Source organism: Pyricularia oryzae, chromosome 2 (genome assembly GCF_000002495.2).
Source record: "Pyricularia oryzae 70-15 chromosome 2, whole genome shotgun sequence".
Taxonomy (NCBI): domain Eukaryota; kingdom Fungi; phylum Ascomycota; class Sordariomycetes; order Magnaporthales; family Pyriculariaceae; genus Pyricularia; species Pyricularia oryzae.
In genome coordinates this window covers 4,526,810-4,544,180 of record NC_017850.1, presented here as the reverse complement: position 1 = coordinate 4,544,180, position 17,371 = coordinate 4,526,810, and the positions used below count along the sequence as shown (strand labels likewise).

Below are 17,371 nucleotides of genomic sequence, written 5' to 3'. Positions count from 1 at the left end.
GTCGTTATTTGTCTGATTGAAGTTATGGACGGCGTTTTTTCTGGTTTCCTAGGTCTTGACTGTTACTATCGCCGATCGTAGCCGTTACGACCGATCGGATGCGGGCTAAATGCGAGCGAGATAGCTCCACAGTAACTTTTTTCCTTCGTGAATTGCCGCAAAAAGTCAATACAGACAAGAAGCTCCAGCGTGGTCATGGCCCGTGCACACCAAAACTACCCGCCTAACTAGGATCGCGCCCGGTGGTGCATGATTTTACCAGGCCCAGTCTAAGCCGAGCCGATTTTATTTTGTTCCCTCCGCTCGTCCATAGTCCGAAGCAGATACCAACCCTCTACACCAAAAATCCAACCCCCGACGCATACGGAAGCATATTTTCCACGGGCCGTACCTCCACTGCTTCACTTCCATTCACATACAAAATGTTGGCCCTACGAAGAGTCGCCGCCGCGGCGCCTGTGGCCCGCCAATTCTCTGCTGCCCCGAGGGCCGCAGCCACATTTGCTTTCTCTGTGAGCCCTGCGCGCCCCGTAACCACGCCGGCGATGTACTTTGTGCTAATCCCCGACCTGTAACCTCGCACCAGAATCAGAGGTACTACTCGTCGCAAGGCGAGCGCGTTGCCAAGTTCACCGGCAAGAAGGATGCCTCCGTAAGCGACACCCAATCTCGACCCTATTGCGGGCGCGCACTCCAATTCCTTGCGATGCCTATGATGCGACGGCAGAAAATCACTCAAGCTAGCTTCGCCGGGCACTGCAACACGGCAACATGCAACATACGACATGCATTTATAAGCCAGCCATACTAACCTGATTCTTGTAGGGTCGCTACCCCGTCAGCTTGATCGAGGGTGACGGTATTGGCCCCGAGATTTCGGAAGCTGTCAAGCAAATTTTCGAGGCCGCGAAGGTGTGTGAACCTCCTTTAACACCAATTGCACGCCCAACCCCATCGTCGCGTGACAGTTCAGAGAGCTAACATGAGTTTGCCCGTCCAATGCAGGCCCCAGTCTCGTGGGAGCCTGTTGACGTGACCCCCATTCTTAAGGACGGCAGGACCGCCATCCCCGATGCTGCCATCGAGAGCATCGAGAGGAACAAGGTTGCCCTCAAGGGCCCCCTGGCTGTAAGTTCTCAAAGACCTGATGCAATAGCTACTCATTTTCGGCATTCATGCCTCACTCTTGCGGTTTCTTCCGAGAATCCCTACTAATGTGCTTGCTCGTCGCCTTTCCAGACCCCTATCGGCAAGGGCCACGTTTCCCTGAACCTGACTCTCCGCCGTACCTTCAACCTTTTTGCCAACCTCCGGCCATGCCGCTCCGTCGCGGGCTTCAAGACCCCGTACGACAACGTCGACACGGTCCTGATCCGTGAAAACACCGAGGGAGAGTACTCTGGAATTGAGCACGTTGTCGTCGATGGTGTTGTTCAGAGCATCAAGCTCATCACTCGCGAGGCCAGCGAGCGTGTCCTGCGTTTCGCTTTCCAGCATGCCCAGGAGATCGGCCGCAAGAAGGTCCGCGTCGTCCACAAGGCCACTATCATGAAGATGAGCGACGGTCTGTTCCTTAGCGTGGGCCAGCAGGTCGCCAAGGACTTCCCTGGCATCGAGTTCGACGCTGAGCTGCTTGACAACACCTGCCTGAAGATGGTTACCGACCCCCTCCCTTATAACGACAAGGTCCTCGTCATGCCCAACCTGTACGGTGACATTTTGTCCGACATGTGCGCTGGCCTGATTGGTGGTCTCGGCCTGACGCCCTCGGGCAACATTGGTGACGAGTGCTCCATCTTCGAGGCCGTCCACGGTTCCGCTCCGGATATCGCCGGCAAGGGCCTTGCCAACCCCACCGCCCTTCTCCTGAGCTCCATGATGATGTTGAGGCACATGGGTCTCGGCGAGTACGCCGACCGCATTGAGAAGGCCACCTTCGACACGCTTGCCGAGGGCAAGGCTCTGACTGGCGACCTTGGGGGCAAGGCCAAGACTCACGAGTTTGCTGGCGCCATCATTTCCAAGTTGTAAATACCATATAGGGAGGCATATTTTCGTTCTCTTTGTTTACTTTAACATAACAGGCATGGTGATGCAGGATAATGAAGCGCAATAGGGCCTAGACTGTATCAAAAGTTCGAATACATTTTCATTCCTACCACCAACCGCAGCGTGTTCAATGCCATCTTTGTGAGAAAATATACCATGATTTTACAGATCCGGATACAAAATACGCCACCACTTGTCTGCCTTGAGGGTAGCTCTTGATAAGATTTCCGATGTGCCGGCGTATAAGTCACAAAGGAGGCAAGGCCATTCATGCCATGTCCAAGAGATGGTGTTGATATACAATATGAAATCAGCAAGTCCAAATGCCCACAATGCCGTCGCGACGACCCTCGACCATGTAGCCGTCTCTTATCCTTACACGTTCGACAATGGCAGGCGGGTTCTTCATTTCTTCGGCTGCCTTTATCCCCGCGCCGCAGTCCCACTGCCGACTCTCGACCTTGTCGTATACCTTGACGACATCCTCGCCTGCTGCGCTCACAATCCTGCGCGCATCAAACATCATGCTGGTGACGGGGTGGTCGTAAGCGAAGGCGTCGAATATCGATCCCGTCCGCAGGTCCCATATCTGTAGGTATCACCAGTTAGTAAAGATGCCAATGATTATTTCCCACGCACAAAACCGGTGGGTTCTGTCTGTATTCTTACCCTGATGCTTCTGTCGTGCGATCCCGTTACCAAGTGCATGTTGTCGAACTGAAGGGCCGTCACTGGACCGGTGTGTCCGACAAGGTTCCGGTGTACCTGTCCACTGCGCAAATCCCAGAGCCTGACCATACCGTCGGCGGTTCCGCATGCCAGAGCCGCGTCAAAAACCTGTACGGCGCCGACAAAGTCTGCATCCTCCGCCTGAGACCTTGCCGTTTGTCTCCAAGCTCCGTCGCCGGTGCCGAGGCTGACCGAGGCTTGCGCCGCGGCCCACATCACATCCAGCGTCTGCACACACCGGCCCTTGACCAGATCCCACTGCCGTATCGTCTTATCCGAAGAACCTGATACCAAAGTATCGCCTTTGAAGTGCAGTGCAGTAACCTCATCCATGTGCGAAGACAGCGTAAACAATGGGCAGTCGGCCATGCTACCGGCAGGGGGATCAACGGGTTGGTCGTCAGGGTTCTCAAAAGCCATTGCATCGTCGTCGTCGTCGCCGCCGTTGTAGTGACTGCCGTGGGGATCGTAGTGTGCCTTGCTAAGATCCCAGAGCCGCACTGTCGCATCGCGCGATCCTGTCGCCAGGATGTTGTCTTCGACCTGCAGGGCTCTCACCGAGGCAGTGTGCCCTTCGAGCGAGCCAATGCAGCGCCCGGCGTTCAGATCCCAAACTTTTACCGAGTCATCCATCGCTGCCGATACCAAAGTGCCAAAGGGCGCATCAAAATCCATCGCTGTAATGCAGTCCTGATGGGCCCGGAGCTCTCGGATAGAAGTTCCAGGCTCGAAATGCTCATGTAAAACGGCCATCGATTTGCGGCGCACGATCCTTGGTTTCCTCGATTTTGACGGAGTGCTTGCTGCGGATGGTATTTTTTCGTATATCGACTGCGACATGAAGCCGTCGTTGTCTTCAGCGTCAGCGTCATCAGTATCTCTGGGAGAGCTTTGCTGAGCTGTTGACTCTGCCTCGTCGGCAAGCATCTGGGCATCCTCAACTCGAGCCTCAACCTCCATTACTAAGTTTGGGTAATTCAAAGTCAGAAGTTTTTCTTGACAAGATGGTTGACTCTCTTGAGGATGAAACCAAAAACTTACGGTCATGCTCCAACAGCGTCTCTTCCTGCTCGAGAGCCGCCAAGCGTTCCAGTATGATTCTCCGCATGCCGTGTAAGTTGGCAATTTTGATGTCTATCTCGCGAATCTCACTGCTAGCCATGTTCTTTCGTATGCCGAGCATTTCCAGCTCGTGCGACATGGATGCCCTCTCCTTGCGCAACTTCTGAAGACCTGTTGTGCCATTCTCGGGCGTCGTGGGCCCCTCGTCCAGTAGCTTGCGTCCGCGGGACACACGGCGCCGGTGTTTCTTGCCCTCATCCGTTAACTCGGGAAAGCTGGCCTGGAAGCCTTGAAAGAGCGAGTAGCTGTTGTTGTCGTCCTCGGGTATGTTTGCAAGCATGTCATCTGGAACGTGTGCGAGGGCGCGATGCTGGATCTCGCGGGTGGACAGTTTGGACCGCACCAAGTCCGAAGGAGTCGTCCGGGCCATCGAAAACATGCTTCGCTGAAGGTTCGGGCGGCGCAGGTGCTTCTGGACCTCTGTCATTGCGCTCTGGTAGTGGCCGCTGGACGAAGGGTCTACCACCGGGCCCATCAGGTGGCTCGCCGTCGTCGTCACCTTGCGGCTAAAGGCCTCAAGCCCCCGGGGCTGCGTCACAACATCAAATGTTAGGCCCTGTTCCTTCTTTTGATACATTGTATGCGGGCTAGCAAAGCAAGATTGGCCGGCATGAAGTGTGGGCGACATACCGAGAGGATGGAACCGTCTTCATCCTCCTGCCCGGGGTCATCTTGGAATGGATTTTCATCCTCGGGAGACGCCATGAAGAGTAGGGAGGCCCGTGAGTGCCCCGGGCCACGGAGAAACAGCGAGGCTTAGCTTAGCTGCTCACTTGTTCGGTTTTGCGTCAACGATAAGGCTGCGGGCGGGATAAAGTTTGGCGGATGTGCAGTCAGTCCTACGTGGAATGAGTGCACGTCTAGACCAAAAGCTCGGCATTGGACGGATCGATTCAGCTTATGCTCGTCACTATGCATCAAAAGTCTGGTAGCTGCGTCGGCGTATTATTATTGGTTGCTTTTGTTTTTATGGTGGAGACTCTGTGGATCACATCTAGATGACAGGGTTGAGCTTGCAAGCCCCTGGACTAGGTACACTACAACATGTGCACAATTGGGGAAGAAGAACCCCTCCCTGCAATGTCGCGATGTTAACAGTTCAATGGCCGATGTCGGCAGAATAGATACATACCTAATAATTCATACTAAAGATCGACCCCGGAAAACTTTACTCCTGCTTGCTTGTTTGCTTGCTTGAATTCTGGTAGGTGTCCAAACCGACTCATTCTACTCTATACTGTCAGGGTATCCAAGATCGTCGAAAATTACTACTGGTCATTACTACGCGGTAAATCAAATTAACTTTGGAGTCATAATTGAATCCCTGGTCGAAATAGAGTCTGCCAAGTAATATTTACACCGGCGCTCCCTCGTCATACCAAAGACAAACTTATCGAATTTCAATCAGAAGATATTTCTCTTCAAGGTATGTTTTGGGTGCCCAAGGCAATATGAAGATTTCGAGCATCGTGACGCTGTACATGGCAACTGTCCACGCCTTGAGCAACAAACTAAACAGACGCAGTGTCACCTCAATGGAATCTTTGATAGACCTGTCAGATGCCAATTCGGCTCTGGATCTTAAACAAATTCGTTTCCAATTAATGTAAGTTTTTTTTAAGTTTTTTTTTCCTTTTTCGCTTGCATGATATCTCACAAAAAGCCCTGAACGTCACTCATAGTACCCAGTAACTCGAGTACTGGCTAATCTCACCACAAACAGTCGACTTGAGGACAGCATCACGTTCCACCTGATTGAACGTGTGCAATTTCCCCTCAACAAAAACATCTACGTCTCTGGTGCTGTCAAAATTCCAAACAGCACGTTGAGTTTTATGGATTGGTGCTTGTGGGAACAGGAAAGGGTCCAGTCTCTAATTCGCCGCTACGAGTCTCCGGATGAATACCCCTTTTTCCCCGAAGCACTGCAGTCTCCCATTTTGCCCTCTTTGAACTACCCCAGGATATTAAATCCCAATGATGTCAATGTCAACACCAAGATCAAGGAGTTCTACACCGAGCATTTCCTACCTGCTGCCTGCCCTAAGCCCGAGCATGGGGATAGAGGTGCCGGCCAGGAGAACTATGGATCATCCGCCACGGCGGACATTGCTTGCCTTCAAGCCCTCTCGCGCCGCATTCACTTTGGCAAGTTTGTGGCCGAGTCAAAGTTCCGAAGCGAAGAGAAGAAGTACACCGAGATGATCAAGGCCGGCGACCGACAGGGCATCGGCAAAGCTATTACCAATGAGGCGGTTGAAAAGCAAGTTCTGGACAGGCTGAGGCTCAAGGTCCAGACCTACGGCAGGGATCCTATCACCATGTCAGAGCATGACATACCGTCTAAGATTAACGTGGAAGCTGTTGTTTCCATGTACCGGGATTACGTCATTCCCTTGACCAAAGAGGTCGAGGTCGAGTATCTGATGCAAAGGCTGCAGCCGGCAGCCTGAGAGGGCAAGCATGCACTTGCTGCCATGTTGCAAGGATCCTGGCATTGATAGCACCATCAGTTCACACACATAGAAGTATACACGATAGCCTAGCACTTCAATTTTCGGTGTCAACGGATTTCTTTTTCTTTGGTCTAGGATGGTGGACTGAGGTAATCACCAATGGCCTTGACAGCCCCTTGGAATTTGCTCGCCTCAATCAAAATCATGTGTCCCTGAGTCTTGACTCCCATCTCCTGGAAAGCTCTCTTACTGTCCGCCACAGATTCGTCCGATTTGGTGTATGGGTAGCCGCCATATGCCAGGGCATGTTTTTGGAGGACCTCGTCTTCCGGATGGAAGTAGAAGAAAGGCGCCTCCTCCTTGGCCTTCTTCTTTTTCCGTTCTTCGACCTCGAGGTTTGATTCGACCTCGGTATATGTCTTGGAAAGAATCAAGTAGTGCGAAAACTCGTACGGCTCCTTGTCTTCCACAGCAGCCTCTATCTCGTCAATGAGCATAGAATACATGGGCGGTGCAATCTCCGAAGGCACGTTGATGAGACGATCTGCCAGGATGAGGCCTACATGCTTGCCGGATGCCAGCAGTTCGGGAACAATGGCGAGAGACTGGCTTCCCGCTGCCTTCTCGGCTATGTACTTGGTGAGTGCAACCACGGGTGCCTTATCGCGGTTCTCGTGCAAGTTGAGGGCCGTGAGGAAAGCATATGCATCAGTTTCCTTGCCGTCGACCTTGACAGTCGATCCGATAGTGTGCTGTGCGAGGATTACATCGGCAAGGGCGGATAGATCGAACAGTTGCGAGTCGACGTCGAGGAGTTGTCGCACCAGGGCCTTTACGCCGTGGAAGTCAATCTCAGGGTCAAAGTTGAACCACTCGAAGTCGACGTTGACCACATCAAAGTCCTGATTTTTGACTGTCAGCAAAGCTGTCTTCCAAGCCATCACCCTCGTCGTTTGGGTTTGGGCGCATTTACATCTTCGTCCATGCTGTCGTCCTCGTCCATCTTATCCCCGCTTCCACCAGCAGCAGATCCGCTTAGGCCGTCTGCCTCTCTTGCTCGCTTCTTTGCCATGATAAAATTGGAGGCTGTATATGTGGTGGAGAAAAGGCGCGTTTTGTTGTTTTGGCTTACGAGCAGTTTGATTTTGATCCGTATAAACAAGGTCTGTCTGCACGCGTTGTCGCGATTTTTTTTTCTCCTCCAAGCTCCTGTAGGCGCATGTGCTTGGAGCTGTCCGGTTTCGCCCCTCCCCCGCAGGATGGAGACCCTTGTCTCCACTGGGCGGGGAACCGCAATGCCGCCCGAGAGTATCTGTACTGAGGACGTCACTCACGATTCGGCCTGGACATACGTAGTATATTGAATTTGCTTGATTATAACATCCGGAAAATAGCCACTTTGCGAGGCTTTTTGGATGATGAGCTAAATTTCTCGGAGTTTTTTTCTTCTTCTTTTTTTGTAGTGTTCGAGTGATTGGCAAATAACTGACTCGAACTCCATCAAATACAATGGATCTTGCCAACGCCGTTGGCAACTCGGATGGGTTCCATCGGCCAACCGCTTAAGGACATCCCGTCGTACTAATAATGATGTTGACAGACCTAAACTATAAAGATCAATAACCTATTAGACTAGGTTTAGTTAGCGAATCCATGCTGCACACCGATATGTAGCTTGCGTCAAGTATGGACGCTACAATGTGTTATATAACTAACGTAGCTTCTTCTAGGACCTCCTAGCAGTCTCTTGTTGCATTATCAATCAATCCAAAAGAAGCCGGTCTTGGCCTTGACAGGTGGGTCCTCTGAGTTCAGTCCAGACTAGCCAGGCACCATGGGCCGCATCAGCCTCCCACATCGCAAGCTTCGGATACCTGCCACGACACAAGATTGATGGCCTTGTTACATATCGCCTTACGTATGTTTTCAATCTAGGCCAGACCGAGTCGCATTTTGCATTCCACACCCTTGTTACGCCACTCATTTTTCAAATACGGCCGTTTGGATTACCAACGTTGGCTAAGCTACAAACACCACTATATATGTTCCGTCGCTACCCGACGACAAAGCCGCAAAGATGGCAGCCTCTTCCTCATCCAACAACCCTCCGACAAGCGACGAGACCTCATATGTAAAGATGGTGCAGAACAACCGAGAGGGCTCGGTGGGCAACGTAGAACTCATCGGCAAACACTGCGAGGCCGAATACTGCAACCAGCTCGATTTCCTCCCGTTCCTCTGCCAATCATGCGGCCACTACTACTGCGGTGACCACCGCACCGAGACGGCCCACAAGTGCGTCAAGGCCGGCGCCTGGGCCGAGAGGAAACGAAAGGCCGCACTGTCGCGGCCCACTGCTGGCGAGGGCAGGATGATCAACGACAGCGTCACCAAGAAGCCCTGCGCCTCGCCGGAGTGCAAAACCACCATCGGCACGGGCCTGGTCCCCGGGGTGCACTGCTCGACCTGCAACCGCGACTACTGCCTCAAGCACCGTATGCAGGAGGAGCACAACTGCAAGAACCTCGTACCCATCGGCGCACGCCCCGCGGCTCAGCACCACGTAGAGAACGCGGCCGACAAGGCGCGCTCGGCGCTGAGTCGGCTGAGGGCTTGGGGAACCAAGAAGAAGGAGGAGGCCGGGCGGGCTCTGCCAAAGCCCAAACCGTCCAGCGCGGCGCAGCGGATGATTGCGGTGAATAACCTCAAGAAGACAGCCAAAGGCGACGACAAGGTGCCTCCGGAGAAGCGGGTGTACCTGTACGTCGAGGCCGAGGCCGAAACTACAGTTGCGAAGCTGTCCAAGGGTCAGTTTTTCTACAGCCAGGACTGGGTTATAGGCCGGGTTCTCGATGCCGCCGCAAAGAGTCTGCAAATACAAAACGTCAACAACCAGTCCGAGTCGGAGCGTGACAAGCTGCGCGTATTCCACGTTGAAGGCGGTAGGCTACTGGAGTTTAATGAAAAGGTTGGATCGGCGCTAGTCAGCGGGAATACGATTGTTCTTCTTCGGGGTGTTGGGCCGCCTCAAGAACTTATAGAAATGTGAAGGAGGTTGCAGTTAATCGTCACTCTTGTTCATTTTCTGGTATTTATCATTTGTTATGTGGTGCATTGGCGAGGCGTCGGGAATGGTTTATTTTTTACATTATTAATTGTTGAGTAGCGTAGCTAGGTGGGTAGGTAGGTATATACCATCAACAAGCGGGGTATATACTTGTCAAATGCATGTCATCAAAGTTGAACACACCGTTCATCATACACACTTTAGCGTCTGCACTAGAGTTCCTTCTCTTTTACCTTCTCGTTCAGTTGCCGTTCCCTGCCCGTAGCGGGGGTATCTCCAACAGTCCTGCAAAAGAAGTGCGGGTTAGAGTGAGCACGTGGTTCAGGCGACAGAGAGGAGATTGAACGTACTCTTTCCCGCCAACAGTCGCAAATGCCTTGTGAAAGGTCCACTCTACCGCGTCTTCTACGGGCTTGTCGAACAGCGATGGCAGGAATGGAACAACAGCTAATCCAAGACCGATGGGGGCCCATGTCCTGATGTTTTTGTTTTTGACCTCCTTCAAGGCCCGGCCGGAATACCTTACGACGCTGTGGATGGTGAAGGCTGGTAAGCCCATACTCGCCAAGCTCTGGAAAATAGCTCGCTGGGCCATCACTGTGCGATAATCCTCGAGAGGTGTAACTACACCAGGCTCAAGTTTGGTTGAATGTTCAGAGGTGGCATCCGACCCCAGTATCCTCTGCTGATGAGCTGTCAAGGCAACTTGCGGGTTTCGCGTGCGCTGATTTTGCCAGTAAGCCTTGTAGCCCTCGTGGCTCACATCTCCTAGTATGTACAGCCACGATACGCCGTAAGCGCCTTTGACTAGGTAAGGGTGGGCTACAGGCCTGAAGGATTCGCCAATATCTGAGGTGTACGCAACATAGCGATGGGCCGACAGCATGATGGTGCGCAGACGCGCGGCGTATCCTGCATATCGAACGTTCGATTCCGTCGATTCCGGAGCACTGCGAAGCGAGACGACATAATGTATTAGCGACAAGCCGATACAATCATTAGGCATAGCACCTAGCAGCACGCTCGCATGAGAGTGCGGCATCCTTACTAGCCATCCACAAGCTGGTCGTAAAAGTTGTCTTCCCTGTCGGCTTGGTCTACGATCTTTTGCAGGGACGGCTTGAGCTTTTGCCTTTCCGGCAGTGAGTTTGGATCGAAAGCCTTGCTGGCCCCATCTTTGGTCGGAGCTGTGTCTTTAGATGAAGATGATGCCGCCTCCGCCTTTGGGGACTTTTCAGGCTCTTTGTTGCTATTCGACCACCACATTTTACTGGATTTACTGCTGAGTTGGACTTCAAGATTCGGACGTCGGGTGAATTTAGTGATGTGGTAAAGCCGCGGGGTGGTGGGTGATGACAGACCTTTGTCGCATATAATCGCTGAGTAGCCGGAACAATCAGAGAGCTTCTCTCTAGGAAACCATGTCTACGTCACAGCCTTCCCGAGGTGGATCCACGAAAAGTAACTGTAGTAACCTCCGCTAAAAGCTGTTGCTGTTGCTGTTGGCCACACAAAGCACGTGTTGCTGAGTCAGGAATGTCTTAGTCAGCAATAAGGAGCAATCTGTGCGGAGCTTTGAGGCTATCCGAGCTTGAAGCTGAACGCGAAAGCCAACCACCGTCGAGTAGTCCCTTATATCAAACTTCAACACCTCGACGAATATCTCCCCGCTCGCCTCAATCTTTTGCTCAGCTCTCAAGATGGTCCAGTACTACCAGATCGCCGGCCGCAAGGTTGGATCGCACTATGTATGAGCTCCCTGTTGTTCTCCGGAGATGTGGTGGACAGTCGTCGGCATACGCGATTACCACATGGAAGCGGATTGACCGATTGCGCCTCGAGCCATTGACTTATCGACGCTGACATCTATCATTATCCAGTTGGCGATGGGTGTCCTGACCGCCATGTTCGGCGGTGTTTACGCCAGCTTAAGCGGCCCGAGCAAGGTCCCCAAGGCGGGCACTACTCCCCCGATAAATGCTGCTTCGTCCGACGAGGCCGATTTTATCAAGTCCGTACCATCCTCAAAACATTCCGAACTGCCAGTGGACTGCCAGGCTACTTGATCAAGCGACTAACCGAGATGCACATTTCACAGGAAGTTCCTCGACGACAACTCTGGCAAGGGGAAGAGTGAAGGAAAGCACTGAGACGAGCATTACCGCGGAGCGGTACCATCCCAGGGACGAAGCATACCACAATCATGGCCATCTGGGCCCGTGTAAACTTATTAGACGACAACATGTCGTTAATAGAAGCCGATGCTGCTAGATCGTTTCACTGCGTACATGTGAGGATACGTCATGAATTTCTTATAAAGAAGATGAGTGCTATTCACCAACTGGGCACTTGGCAACATCTACTGCCAGAATAGTCAAATATAGCAATGGCGCCATGCTTTGATCCTGACCGCCGTGGCTCTTCGGCCTGATTGCATCTGTGTGTGATCAGTCACTCACAGGAGTCCTGCTTTTGCTCAAGAGACTGCAATTGGCTTTCATGTTCACTAAAAGGACCCATGACTGCTTCCAGCACGAATATGGGTAATGATTGAAAGTTAGCTAGTTGCTAACAGCAATCTTCTGAGCGATTGTTCACAGGGTGATTTTCTTCATCGATTGTGTCCCCAATGCTGGTGGGTCTGCAATGCCAATTTGCGAAATTTATGAAATTCTCGAAATTTACTCAAGGATATGTCTGCCTCGCTGTGTCTGAGTTCGCGGCCGTGAAAATAGAACCCAAGGGCTCCAAAAACGGTTCCTGGTGAGGACCTCGTCTGAGCGATCCATGTGTTGTAGGTCGAGAAGAATATTGGGGCATATCACTCGGTTAATTATGAGAGGCTTAGAGGATAGATCCGTCACAATATGCAACAGACAGTCAGGAGCCTTGTAGCCGGCTCTGTTGAACTGGAATCCAACGAACACATCCTTGCCCCTGTGTACACAGGCTATTGCTGAGAGAGTTCTGAGGGTTTCAGGAGGAATAAATTTTTAGGTCAAGTCTGAGTATGCTTGTATCTTGGCGCAGCATATATACATAGGTTGATGCCTATCCATTTATTTAATAATACGGAGTGATTGTCGTGTTGATGTTCAGTTATGCTGATAGAAAAATGGTTGAAACCCAAAGCAAAGTGACCAGAGTCTAATGCAGGGTAGGAACGTGGCCAGACAGGAGATCAGACCCTGAAAATAAATCGAGGGTAATTATTAGCGTCCCAAGTTTCGCGTTTGGCTCAAGCCCACCCTGCACCCCTTACTTGGACCAAGTATTTTTTGTTTACCTTCTGATCATTGGATGGTCATAGTGGGCACGTCATTTCGTGAACTCCGCCGACGAGCCCGCCCTTGTCTCCGTGCTGCAAATACGAAGTAAGAAATCAGATGGCAACGGACATGATGGACGCATACATTTATCGGATATTTGTAGATTTTGACAGCAACTAGGTATGCCGTCATAGCATTGGTGATTGAAGTTACCGATTTTTTTGGACTAGGTGGAGGATAGAACAAGGCTGCTATTCTTAGGAAAAGCCTAAACCTCCTTTTGCATCAAAAGTTGGGACTTTTTATTACATAGTAAATCTCCTAGACAAAGTGTCTCCCGTGCGATGTAAACAGATCCCAATCGAAATAAATTGGGTAGGACAGGGGTGGATCTGACCCGGGTGCGGATTTCCTGCCGACATCGGTCGTTAGAAGAATGAACCGTCATTTTCGTAGCGCACCTAAGCGACCCGAAGTGTTCTCCAACGCGCAACCATAACATCATCTGCAGTGAACCAACCTGAAAAAAAAAGGCCACAGCGATCGAGCTTGTCGTCAGTGACGAGGTTTGCAGTATATGATAACACACCAACGCTGTGGCTCATATGATGGCAACGTCGATTGCCCTTTGTTTGATCGAGTTTAGTCTCCATCGTCGTTCTGCATAAGAAATTATTTTTTCCCACGCGCCCACCTACCAAACCTGCCGCTGCACTACCCTGGGCTTTTCGTGCGCTTGTCCAACAATCCCATTCGTTCGTTTGGTGTTGCGCAAAACGCAGGCTAGTCTCAGCCGTCAACAAGGAATCAGCGCAGCCTGGGATTTCTGCGGTCACATCGGTGGAAGAGGTTTCATAGGCTGGGCCCTTTCAATCACAAGAATAATATCTCGACGGCAACCATGAACGGAAATACAGGAACCGGTCGCAAGCAAGCAGCCATAGTTGCTGCAACAGCAGCCGCAGCTGTAGTCTCGTCGCCCGCCGCATTCTCCAAGCCTGACATGCCGACGTCATCTTCAAAGTCGCAGCGCGTATGGAACACCAAAAATCTCGGATGGCGCCTCGCTGCCGATGCCATCTCGGCGGCGGCTGCTGCCACCATGGTAGCACCGCTTATTTCAATAATTGATCGGTAAGAGAGAAAACTGCCCGACTGTCTAAAAATGATCTGCTTAGACGGGTAGACTTTGCTGAACCTAAGCTAACGAAAACCGCTTGGTTGGCAACTGCAGGTCTATAATGGAGAATGCATCTGGACGCCGGTCGCTGATAGAATCCGTCAAGAGTTCCCTTGCCAACCTGATAATGAGACCACACACGATCATATTCGCGCGACCTTTTGCGCTAATATGCATGACGTACGGCGGAACCTACCTCACAGCCAACACACTGGATACAGCAACGTCAACGGTCAAAAACAAGCCCGCGACCCTGGTCACCTCGGGGACTGCCAAGTTTGTCGCTTCTTCCACTGCCAACACTGGGCTTGGTATATACAAGGACCAGGTTTTCGCCCGCATGTTTGGTCCGCCTGGCGCAACCCCACGGCCCGTACCACTGCCTTCCTACCTCCTCTTTGCCATGCGGGATGCCGTCACCATCTTCGCCTCATTTAATCTCCCCATTATGCTGGCGCCGTACCTCAACAACCACCTATCGGACGGCTTTAAGAAGCATATCAGCGGACAGACTCTGGCGCAGTTTGCCGCCCCGGCTGCCATCCAGATTATCAGCACCCCGCCACACCTCCTCGGCCTCGATCTTTACAACCGTCCAACCTGCGCTAGCTCAGGTTCCCCAACCTGGGCTGAGCGCTGGGCCTCTGTACGAAGCAACTGGGCCATAAGTTCATGTGCTCGTGTTTGCAGAATCGTGCCTGCCTTCGGAATTGGAGGTGTTGTCAACTTCAAGGTTCGGAGGCAGTTTATGGAGAAGCTCACCTAGTGCATTCAGGGGCTGATCTGACCTTCCCCTATTTTATCCGCCCACCTTTCTTGATTTTCCATTGTTACGGCTTTTTGGGCAGGCGCCTGGGGGGCTATCTATAATGTTTGTTTTGATTTCCGATATGAGCGCCATCGCAACGCATGGCTTGTGCAGTCGCACCTCATGGTATACATGTAAAAGGCATGAATAGGCGTTGGGTTGATTTTTTTTGGGGTCTGCATTTTCTTGTAGTGCGAGACATCGTTGAAATTTGGTTGGGAAAGTGTGTACGGAACATACCCTGTGCAATAGAACGGCTTGAATGCGGGCATAGACACAAAGCTAGTGGTAATACGTGAACAAACATATCGTTGTGCTTTTATCATATTGGATTGCTCACGTCTTTCCAAGCCTATCATACACTCGGAAAGTCAGTCCTCCGTCTCTACAACATGCCCGTCTGCCTCAGAGCCTTGTATATCCGGGCCTGGGCCTCCTTGGCTGCCTTTGACTCCAGTTGGGCTGGAGATAGGCCCTCGCCAGTATCGATATAGTTCTCCCAGAACTTCAACCCCTCAATACCCTCCTCACGGCAGAGGACGCCGCGCTCCTCGGCCATCTCCAGCTCCTCCTCGGCCACGCCGATGCTCCAACCAAACCTTTCTGCTGCATCCTGCGCTGTCACTCCTCGACCAAACTCACGCCAATCCCAAGGCACTTCGTGATCTGGTGGTATCTCGTGCAGGTCTCGCAGCCAACCCAGGATGGCCTTGACTATGCTCTCATCTGTTCTGTCCGCACCTTGCGCAGCCATAACTCCACTCTTGAAAATTCGCAGGCGGACGGGCAGCTGAAGCGTCTCCCACTGCCTCACCGCTTTCTCGAGATCCATGGGGCTCACCAACTCGACTCCTCCACGTGCCCGGTTGAACATAGCCCACAGATCAACGAGACTGATTATTCCGCCGGCCTTCCGCAACACCCCCCTTGCGTCATCAGTGAGAAATTCGGCAAGGTTCCTCGCCAGCTCAGAGATATATAAAGATTCTGAACTGCTTCCGCCGACGGTGTCCTTTGTAGTCACCAAGCCTAGCTGAGTCGCTGACTCGGCCAAAATGGCATTCGCTTCGGAAGATGCGCCACCGCTGTTTGCTTGTCGCGCGAATGATTCTGCCAGCGCGACTATATCTTTCGCCGAAGCCATCAGAGCCTCGAGATCTTCAAAGGCACTACCGATCACCAATTCGTTATTCTTCCGCAGGTCGATACCCCGTTTCTCGAGCCCAGCGATGCCTGCTGTTTTGACACGTTCGTTGGGGGTACCCCTGCCCGACGAGCCACCTTCCGGATCTGCTGTACCGCCTCCCAGAGACCTGGGTATCGGGGGTGCATCTTGCAAAAGCCACTTGCGTTGCGCCATGGAGCCCTTGAGACGCTCATAGAATATCTTTTCTCCACCCCCTCGAAATGACAACTTGACACTTTCGGGATTCTCAACGCCAGGTAGGTTACCAACTGGAGTAAGAAACGGCCCTGGTGAGTCTACCCGATCATATGACGCTGTTAACTCGGCAGGAACACCTTGAGATACCAGCGGAGCGCCACATATCTCACAAGACATCAACGAGGGATGGTTCAGAAAGGTGCAGCGAGGACATTGAAACGACGCCTCAGGATCTGCTGTCGGGGTCGGGCCGCCCTTAGCTCCTGAGCCGAGTAACTCCTGGCCAGAATCGTCGGTAGCAGACAGTGGTCGAGCTTGTGGTCGCAAAGGGAGGGGTGCTGCCAGAGCGGGTCGACTGGCCGCATTAGAGATAGCGGCCTTGAGAACATGCGTCAATGCCGGTTTGATCCCACATGCCAAACATGGTGGAAGCGGGGTATGAGCGTTGGCGGTTCCTGGATCAAAGTTTGACGGCACGGGGTTCGAGAAGCTACAGATAGTACAGACCCATGTGGCCGTGCTGTTTGGCGCAGGGCTGTCGAGCGCCAGAGACCTTGGGTTGCTGGCCGGCCGCGGTATCGGGGTTGCAGCGCCGCTGGTTCGCGGGGATGGAGACCCGGGGGATCTGGATTGCTGCAGCAGACCCGAGCGTCTTTTTGTCGGCTTAGGTACCAGCGTGATCTTTGCAGACGATTTGAGGAAGCCGGCATAGAACTCGTATCGCTCTACATCCTTCAGATCAAGGGCGACCGAGTGCTTTCTCGGCTCATTCTTGTCCACATAGCAGACGCGATGTGATGTCAGGTAAACCTGTCCGTTCTGCTGATTGGGCAGCTTGTACTTTCTTTTGAGATTGCAGGCAAAATGGAAATAAATCAGCACCAACGACGAGCCCTTGGTTACATGATGGATGCGACACGATTTGAGGTGACGGATGCAGAGAGTTTGGAGGGGCCCAGCTCACCCCTCGTAAAGCCCCACATTATCCTGGAGGCATAGTAGCACTTCGTCTGGCAGATATGAGGGCCGGAGCGCGGTTGTGAGATCAATTTGCTTGAGAAACATTCGGCGCGAGCTGGCTGAAGCGTAGTGGTCGCCTCAACTGCAATCCAGTAAACACGTCACGTCGGAGCGGCGGGAGTGATACGGACCTGGCCTCGCGGACAGGACTCTCTCCCGCCTTGTTCGTCACGGAAGCCTCCACTGCCTCGTGCTTGGACAGGGGTACAGCACCGCTCGGCTCTCATCCACCGTGGATCACCCGATCAGAACCAATTAAACTCACTCGTGGGGTATTTGCTGTATTA

General features: G+C 52.4%; 9 protein-coding genes across 9 annotated transcripts; 5 read left to right on the top strand and 4 right to left on the bottom strand.

Moving 5' to 3' along the window:
- Positions 1 to 172: 172 nt before the first annotated feature.
- MGG_01712 (isocitrate dehydrogenase subunit 2) lies at positions 173 to 2,224 on the top strand. The gene is made up of 5 exons (XM_003714659.1): positions 173 to 512; positions 587 to 652; positions 826 to 912; positions 1,006 to 1,128; positions 1,240 to 2,224. The coding sequence occupies exons 1-5, from the start codon at positions 423 to 425 to the stop codon at positions 2,029 to 2,031; spliced, it is 1,158 nt and encodes a 385-aa protein (XP_003714707.1). The 5' UTR covers positions 173 to 422; the 3' UTR covers positions 2,032 to 2,224.
- MGG_01711 (mitochondrial division protein 1) lies at positions 2,040 to 4,798 on the bottom strand. Its single transcript, XM_003714658.1, has 4 exons — positions 4,531 to 4,798; positions 3,820 to 4,429; positions 2,719 to 3,740; positions 2,040 to 2,638 (listed from the first exon to the last, which is right to left on the bottom strand). The coding sequence occupies exons 1-4, from the start codon at positions 4,603 to 4,605 to the stop codon at positions 2,360 to 2,362; spliced, it is 1,986 nt and encodes a 661-aa protein (XP_003714706.1). The 5' UTR covers positions 4,606 to 4,798; the 3' UTR covers positions 2,040 to 2,359.
- A 187-nt stretch (positions 4,799 to 4,985) lies between these two features.
- MGG_01710 (chorismate mutase) lies at positions 4,986 to 6,639 on the top strand. The gene is made up of 3 exons (XM_003714657.1): positions 4,986 to 5,326; positions 5,426 to 5,506; positions 5,624 to 6,639. Exons 2-3 carry the CDS (start codon positions 5,436 to 5,438, stop codon positions 6,351 to 6,353), a joined length of 801 nt encoding a protein of 266 aa, XP_003714705.1. The 5' UTR covers positions 4,986 to 5,326; positions 5,426 to 5,435; the 3' UTR covers positions 6,354 to 6,639.
- On the bottom strand, positions 6,354 to 8,047 carry MGG_01709 (uncharacterized protein). The gene is made up of 2 exons (XM_003714656.1): positions 7,330 to 8,047; positions 6,354 to 7,258 (listed from the first exon to the last, which is right to left on the bottom strand). The coding sequence occupies exons 1-2, from the start codon at positions 7,426 to 7,428 to the stop codon at positions 6,488 to 6,490; spliced, it is 870 nt and encodes a 289-aa protein (XP_003714704.1). The 5' UTR covers positions 7,429 to 8,047; the 3' UTR covers positions 6,354 to 6,487.
- MGG_01708 (AN1-type zinc finger protein 1) lies at positions 7,715 to 9,646 on the top strand. Its single transcript, XM_003714655.1, has one exon. The coding sequence runs from the start codon at positions 8,434 to 8,436 to the stop codon at positions 9,403 to 9,405; it is 972 nt and encodes a 323-aa protein (XP_003714703.1). The 5' UTR covers positions 7,715 to 8,433; the 3' UTR covers positions 9,406 to 9,646.
- On the bottom strand, positions 9,428 to 10,825 carry MGG_01707 (uncharacterized protein). The gene is made up of 3 exons (XM_003714654.1): positions 10,472 to 10,825; positions 9,774 to 10,373; positions 9,428 to 9,708 (listed from the first exon to the last, which is right to left on the bottom strand). Exons 1-3 carry the CDS (start codon positions 10,687 to 10,689, stop codon positions 9,636 to 9,638), a joined length of 891 nt encoding a protein of 296 aa, XP_003714702.1. The 5' UTR covers positions 10,690 to 10,825; the 3' UTR covers positions 9,428 to 9,635.
- A 34-nt stretch (positions 10,826 to 10,859) lies between these two features.
- On the top strand, positions 10,860 to 11,698 carry MGG_01706 (uncharacterized protein). Its single transcript, XM_003714653.1, has 3 exons — positions 10,860 to 11,171; positions 11,304 to 11,434; positions 11,522 to 11,698. Exons 1-3 carry the CDS (start codon positions 11,124 to 11,126, stop codon positions 11,571 to 11,573), a joined length of 231 nt encoding a protein of 76 aa, XP_003714701.1. The 5' UTR covers positions 10,860 to 11,123; the 3' UTR covers positions 11,574 to 11,698.
- A 1,425-nt stretch (positions 11,699 to 13,123) lies between these two features.
- On the top strand, positions 13,124 to 15,046 carry MGG_01705 (uncharacterized protein). Its single transcript, XM_003714652.1, has 2 exons — positions 13,124 to 13,826; positions 13,927 to 15,046. Exons 1-2 carry the CDS (start codon positions 13,594 to 13,596, stop codon positions 14,636 to 14,638), a joined length of 945 nt encoding a protein of 314 aa, XP_003714700.1. The 5' UTR covers positions 13,124 to 13,593; the 3' UTR covers positions 14,639 to 15,046.
- A 19-nt stretch (positions 15,047 to 15,065) lies between these two features.
- On the bottom strand, positions 15,066 to 17,129 carry MGG_01704 (vacuolar protein-sorting-associated protein 36; the record flags this gene model as incomplete). Its single annotated transcript, XM_003714651.1, has 2 exons — positions 15,066 to 16,908; positions 17,029 to 17,129. The coding sequence occupies 2 exons, from the start codon at positions 17,127 to 17,129 to the stop codon at positions 15,066 to 15,068; spliced, it is 1,944 nt and encodes a 647-aa protein (XP_003714699.1).
- Between the last annotated feature and the right edge of the window lie 242 nt (positions 17,130 to 17,371).

Bases quoted from the DNA above. Each gene is read 5' to 3' on its own strand.
- MGG_01709 (XM_003714656.1), bottom strand. From the start codon at position 7,428: ATGGCAAAGAAGCGAGCAAGAGAGGCAGACGGCCTAAGCGGATCTGCT. The intron at 7,259-7,329 runs GTAAATGCGCCC...GTCAAAAATCAG, and splicing joins ACGACAGCATGGACGAAGAT to GACTTTGATGTGGTCAACGT.
- MGG_01712 (XM_003714659.1), top strand. From the start codon at position 423: ATGTTGGCCCTACGAAGAGTCGCCGCCGCGGCGCCTGTGGCCCGCCAA. The intron at 653-825 runs GTAAGCGACACC...TGATTCTTGTAG, and splicing joins CCGGCAAGAAGGATGCCTCC to GGTCGCTACCCCGTCAGCTT. The intron at 913-1,005 runs GTGTGTGAACCT...CGTCCAATGCAG, and splicing joins AAATTTTCGAGGCCGCGAAG to GCCCCAGTCTCGTGGGAGCC.
- MGG_01705 (XM_003714652.1), top strand. From the start codon at position 13,594: ATGAACGGAAATACAGGAACCGGTCGCAAGCAAGCAGCCATAGTTGCT. The intron at 13,827-13,926 runs GTAAGAGAGAAA...TGGCAACTGCAG, and splicing joins CTTATTTCAATAATTGATCG to GTCTATAATGGAGAATGCAT.
- MGG_01711 (XM_003714658.1), bottom strand. From the start codon at position 4,605: ATGGCGTCTCCCGAGGATGAAAATCCATTCCAAGATGACCCCGGGCAG. The intron at 4,430-4,530 runs GTATGTCGCCCA...GTTGTGACGCAG, and splicing joins AAGACGGTTCCATCCTCTCG to CCCCGGGGGCTTGAGGCCTT. The intron at 2,639-2,718 runs GTAAGAATACAG...TGATACCTACAG, and splicing joins CGCACGACAGAAGCATCAGG to ATATGGGACCTGCGGACGGG.
- MGG_01707 (XM_003714654.1), bottom strand. From the start codon at position 10,689: ATGTGGTGGTCGAATAGCAACAAAGAGCCTGAAAAGTCCCCAAAGGCG. The intron at 10,374-10,471 runs GTAAGGATGCCG...CTCGCTTCGCAG, and splicing joins GACCAGCTTGTGGATGGCTA to TGCTCCGGAATCGACGGAAT. The intron at 9,709-9,773 runs GTACGTTCAATC...CTTCTTTTGCAG, and splicing joins GCGACTGTTGGCGGGAAAGA to GACTGTTGGAGATACCCCCG.
- MGG_01710 (XM_003714657.1), top strand. From the start codon at position 5,436: ATGGAATCTTTGATAGACCTGTCAGATGCCAATTCGGCTCTGGATCTT. The intron at 5,507-5,623 runs GTAAGTTTTTTT...CACCACAAACAG, and splicing joins CAAATTCGTTTCCAATTAAT to TCGACTTGAGGACAGCATCA.
- MGG_01708 (XM_003714655.1), top strand. From the start codon at position 8,434: ATGGCAGCCTCTTCCTCATCCAACAACCCTCCGACAAGCGACGAGACC.
- MGG_01706 (XM_003714653.1), top strand. From the start codon at position 11,124: ATGGTCCAGTACTACCAGATCGCCGGCCGCAAGGTTGGATCGCACTAT. The intron at 11,172-11,303 runs GTATGAGCTCCC...ATCATTATCCAG, and splicing joins GCAAGGTTGGATCGCACTAT to TTGGCGATGGGTGTCCTGAC. The intron at 11,435-11,521 runs GTCCGTACCATC...CACATTTCACAG, and splicing joins GACGAGGCCGATTTTATCAA to GAAGTTCCTCGACGACAACT.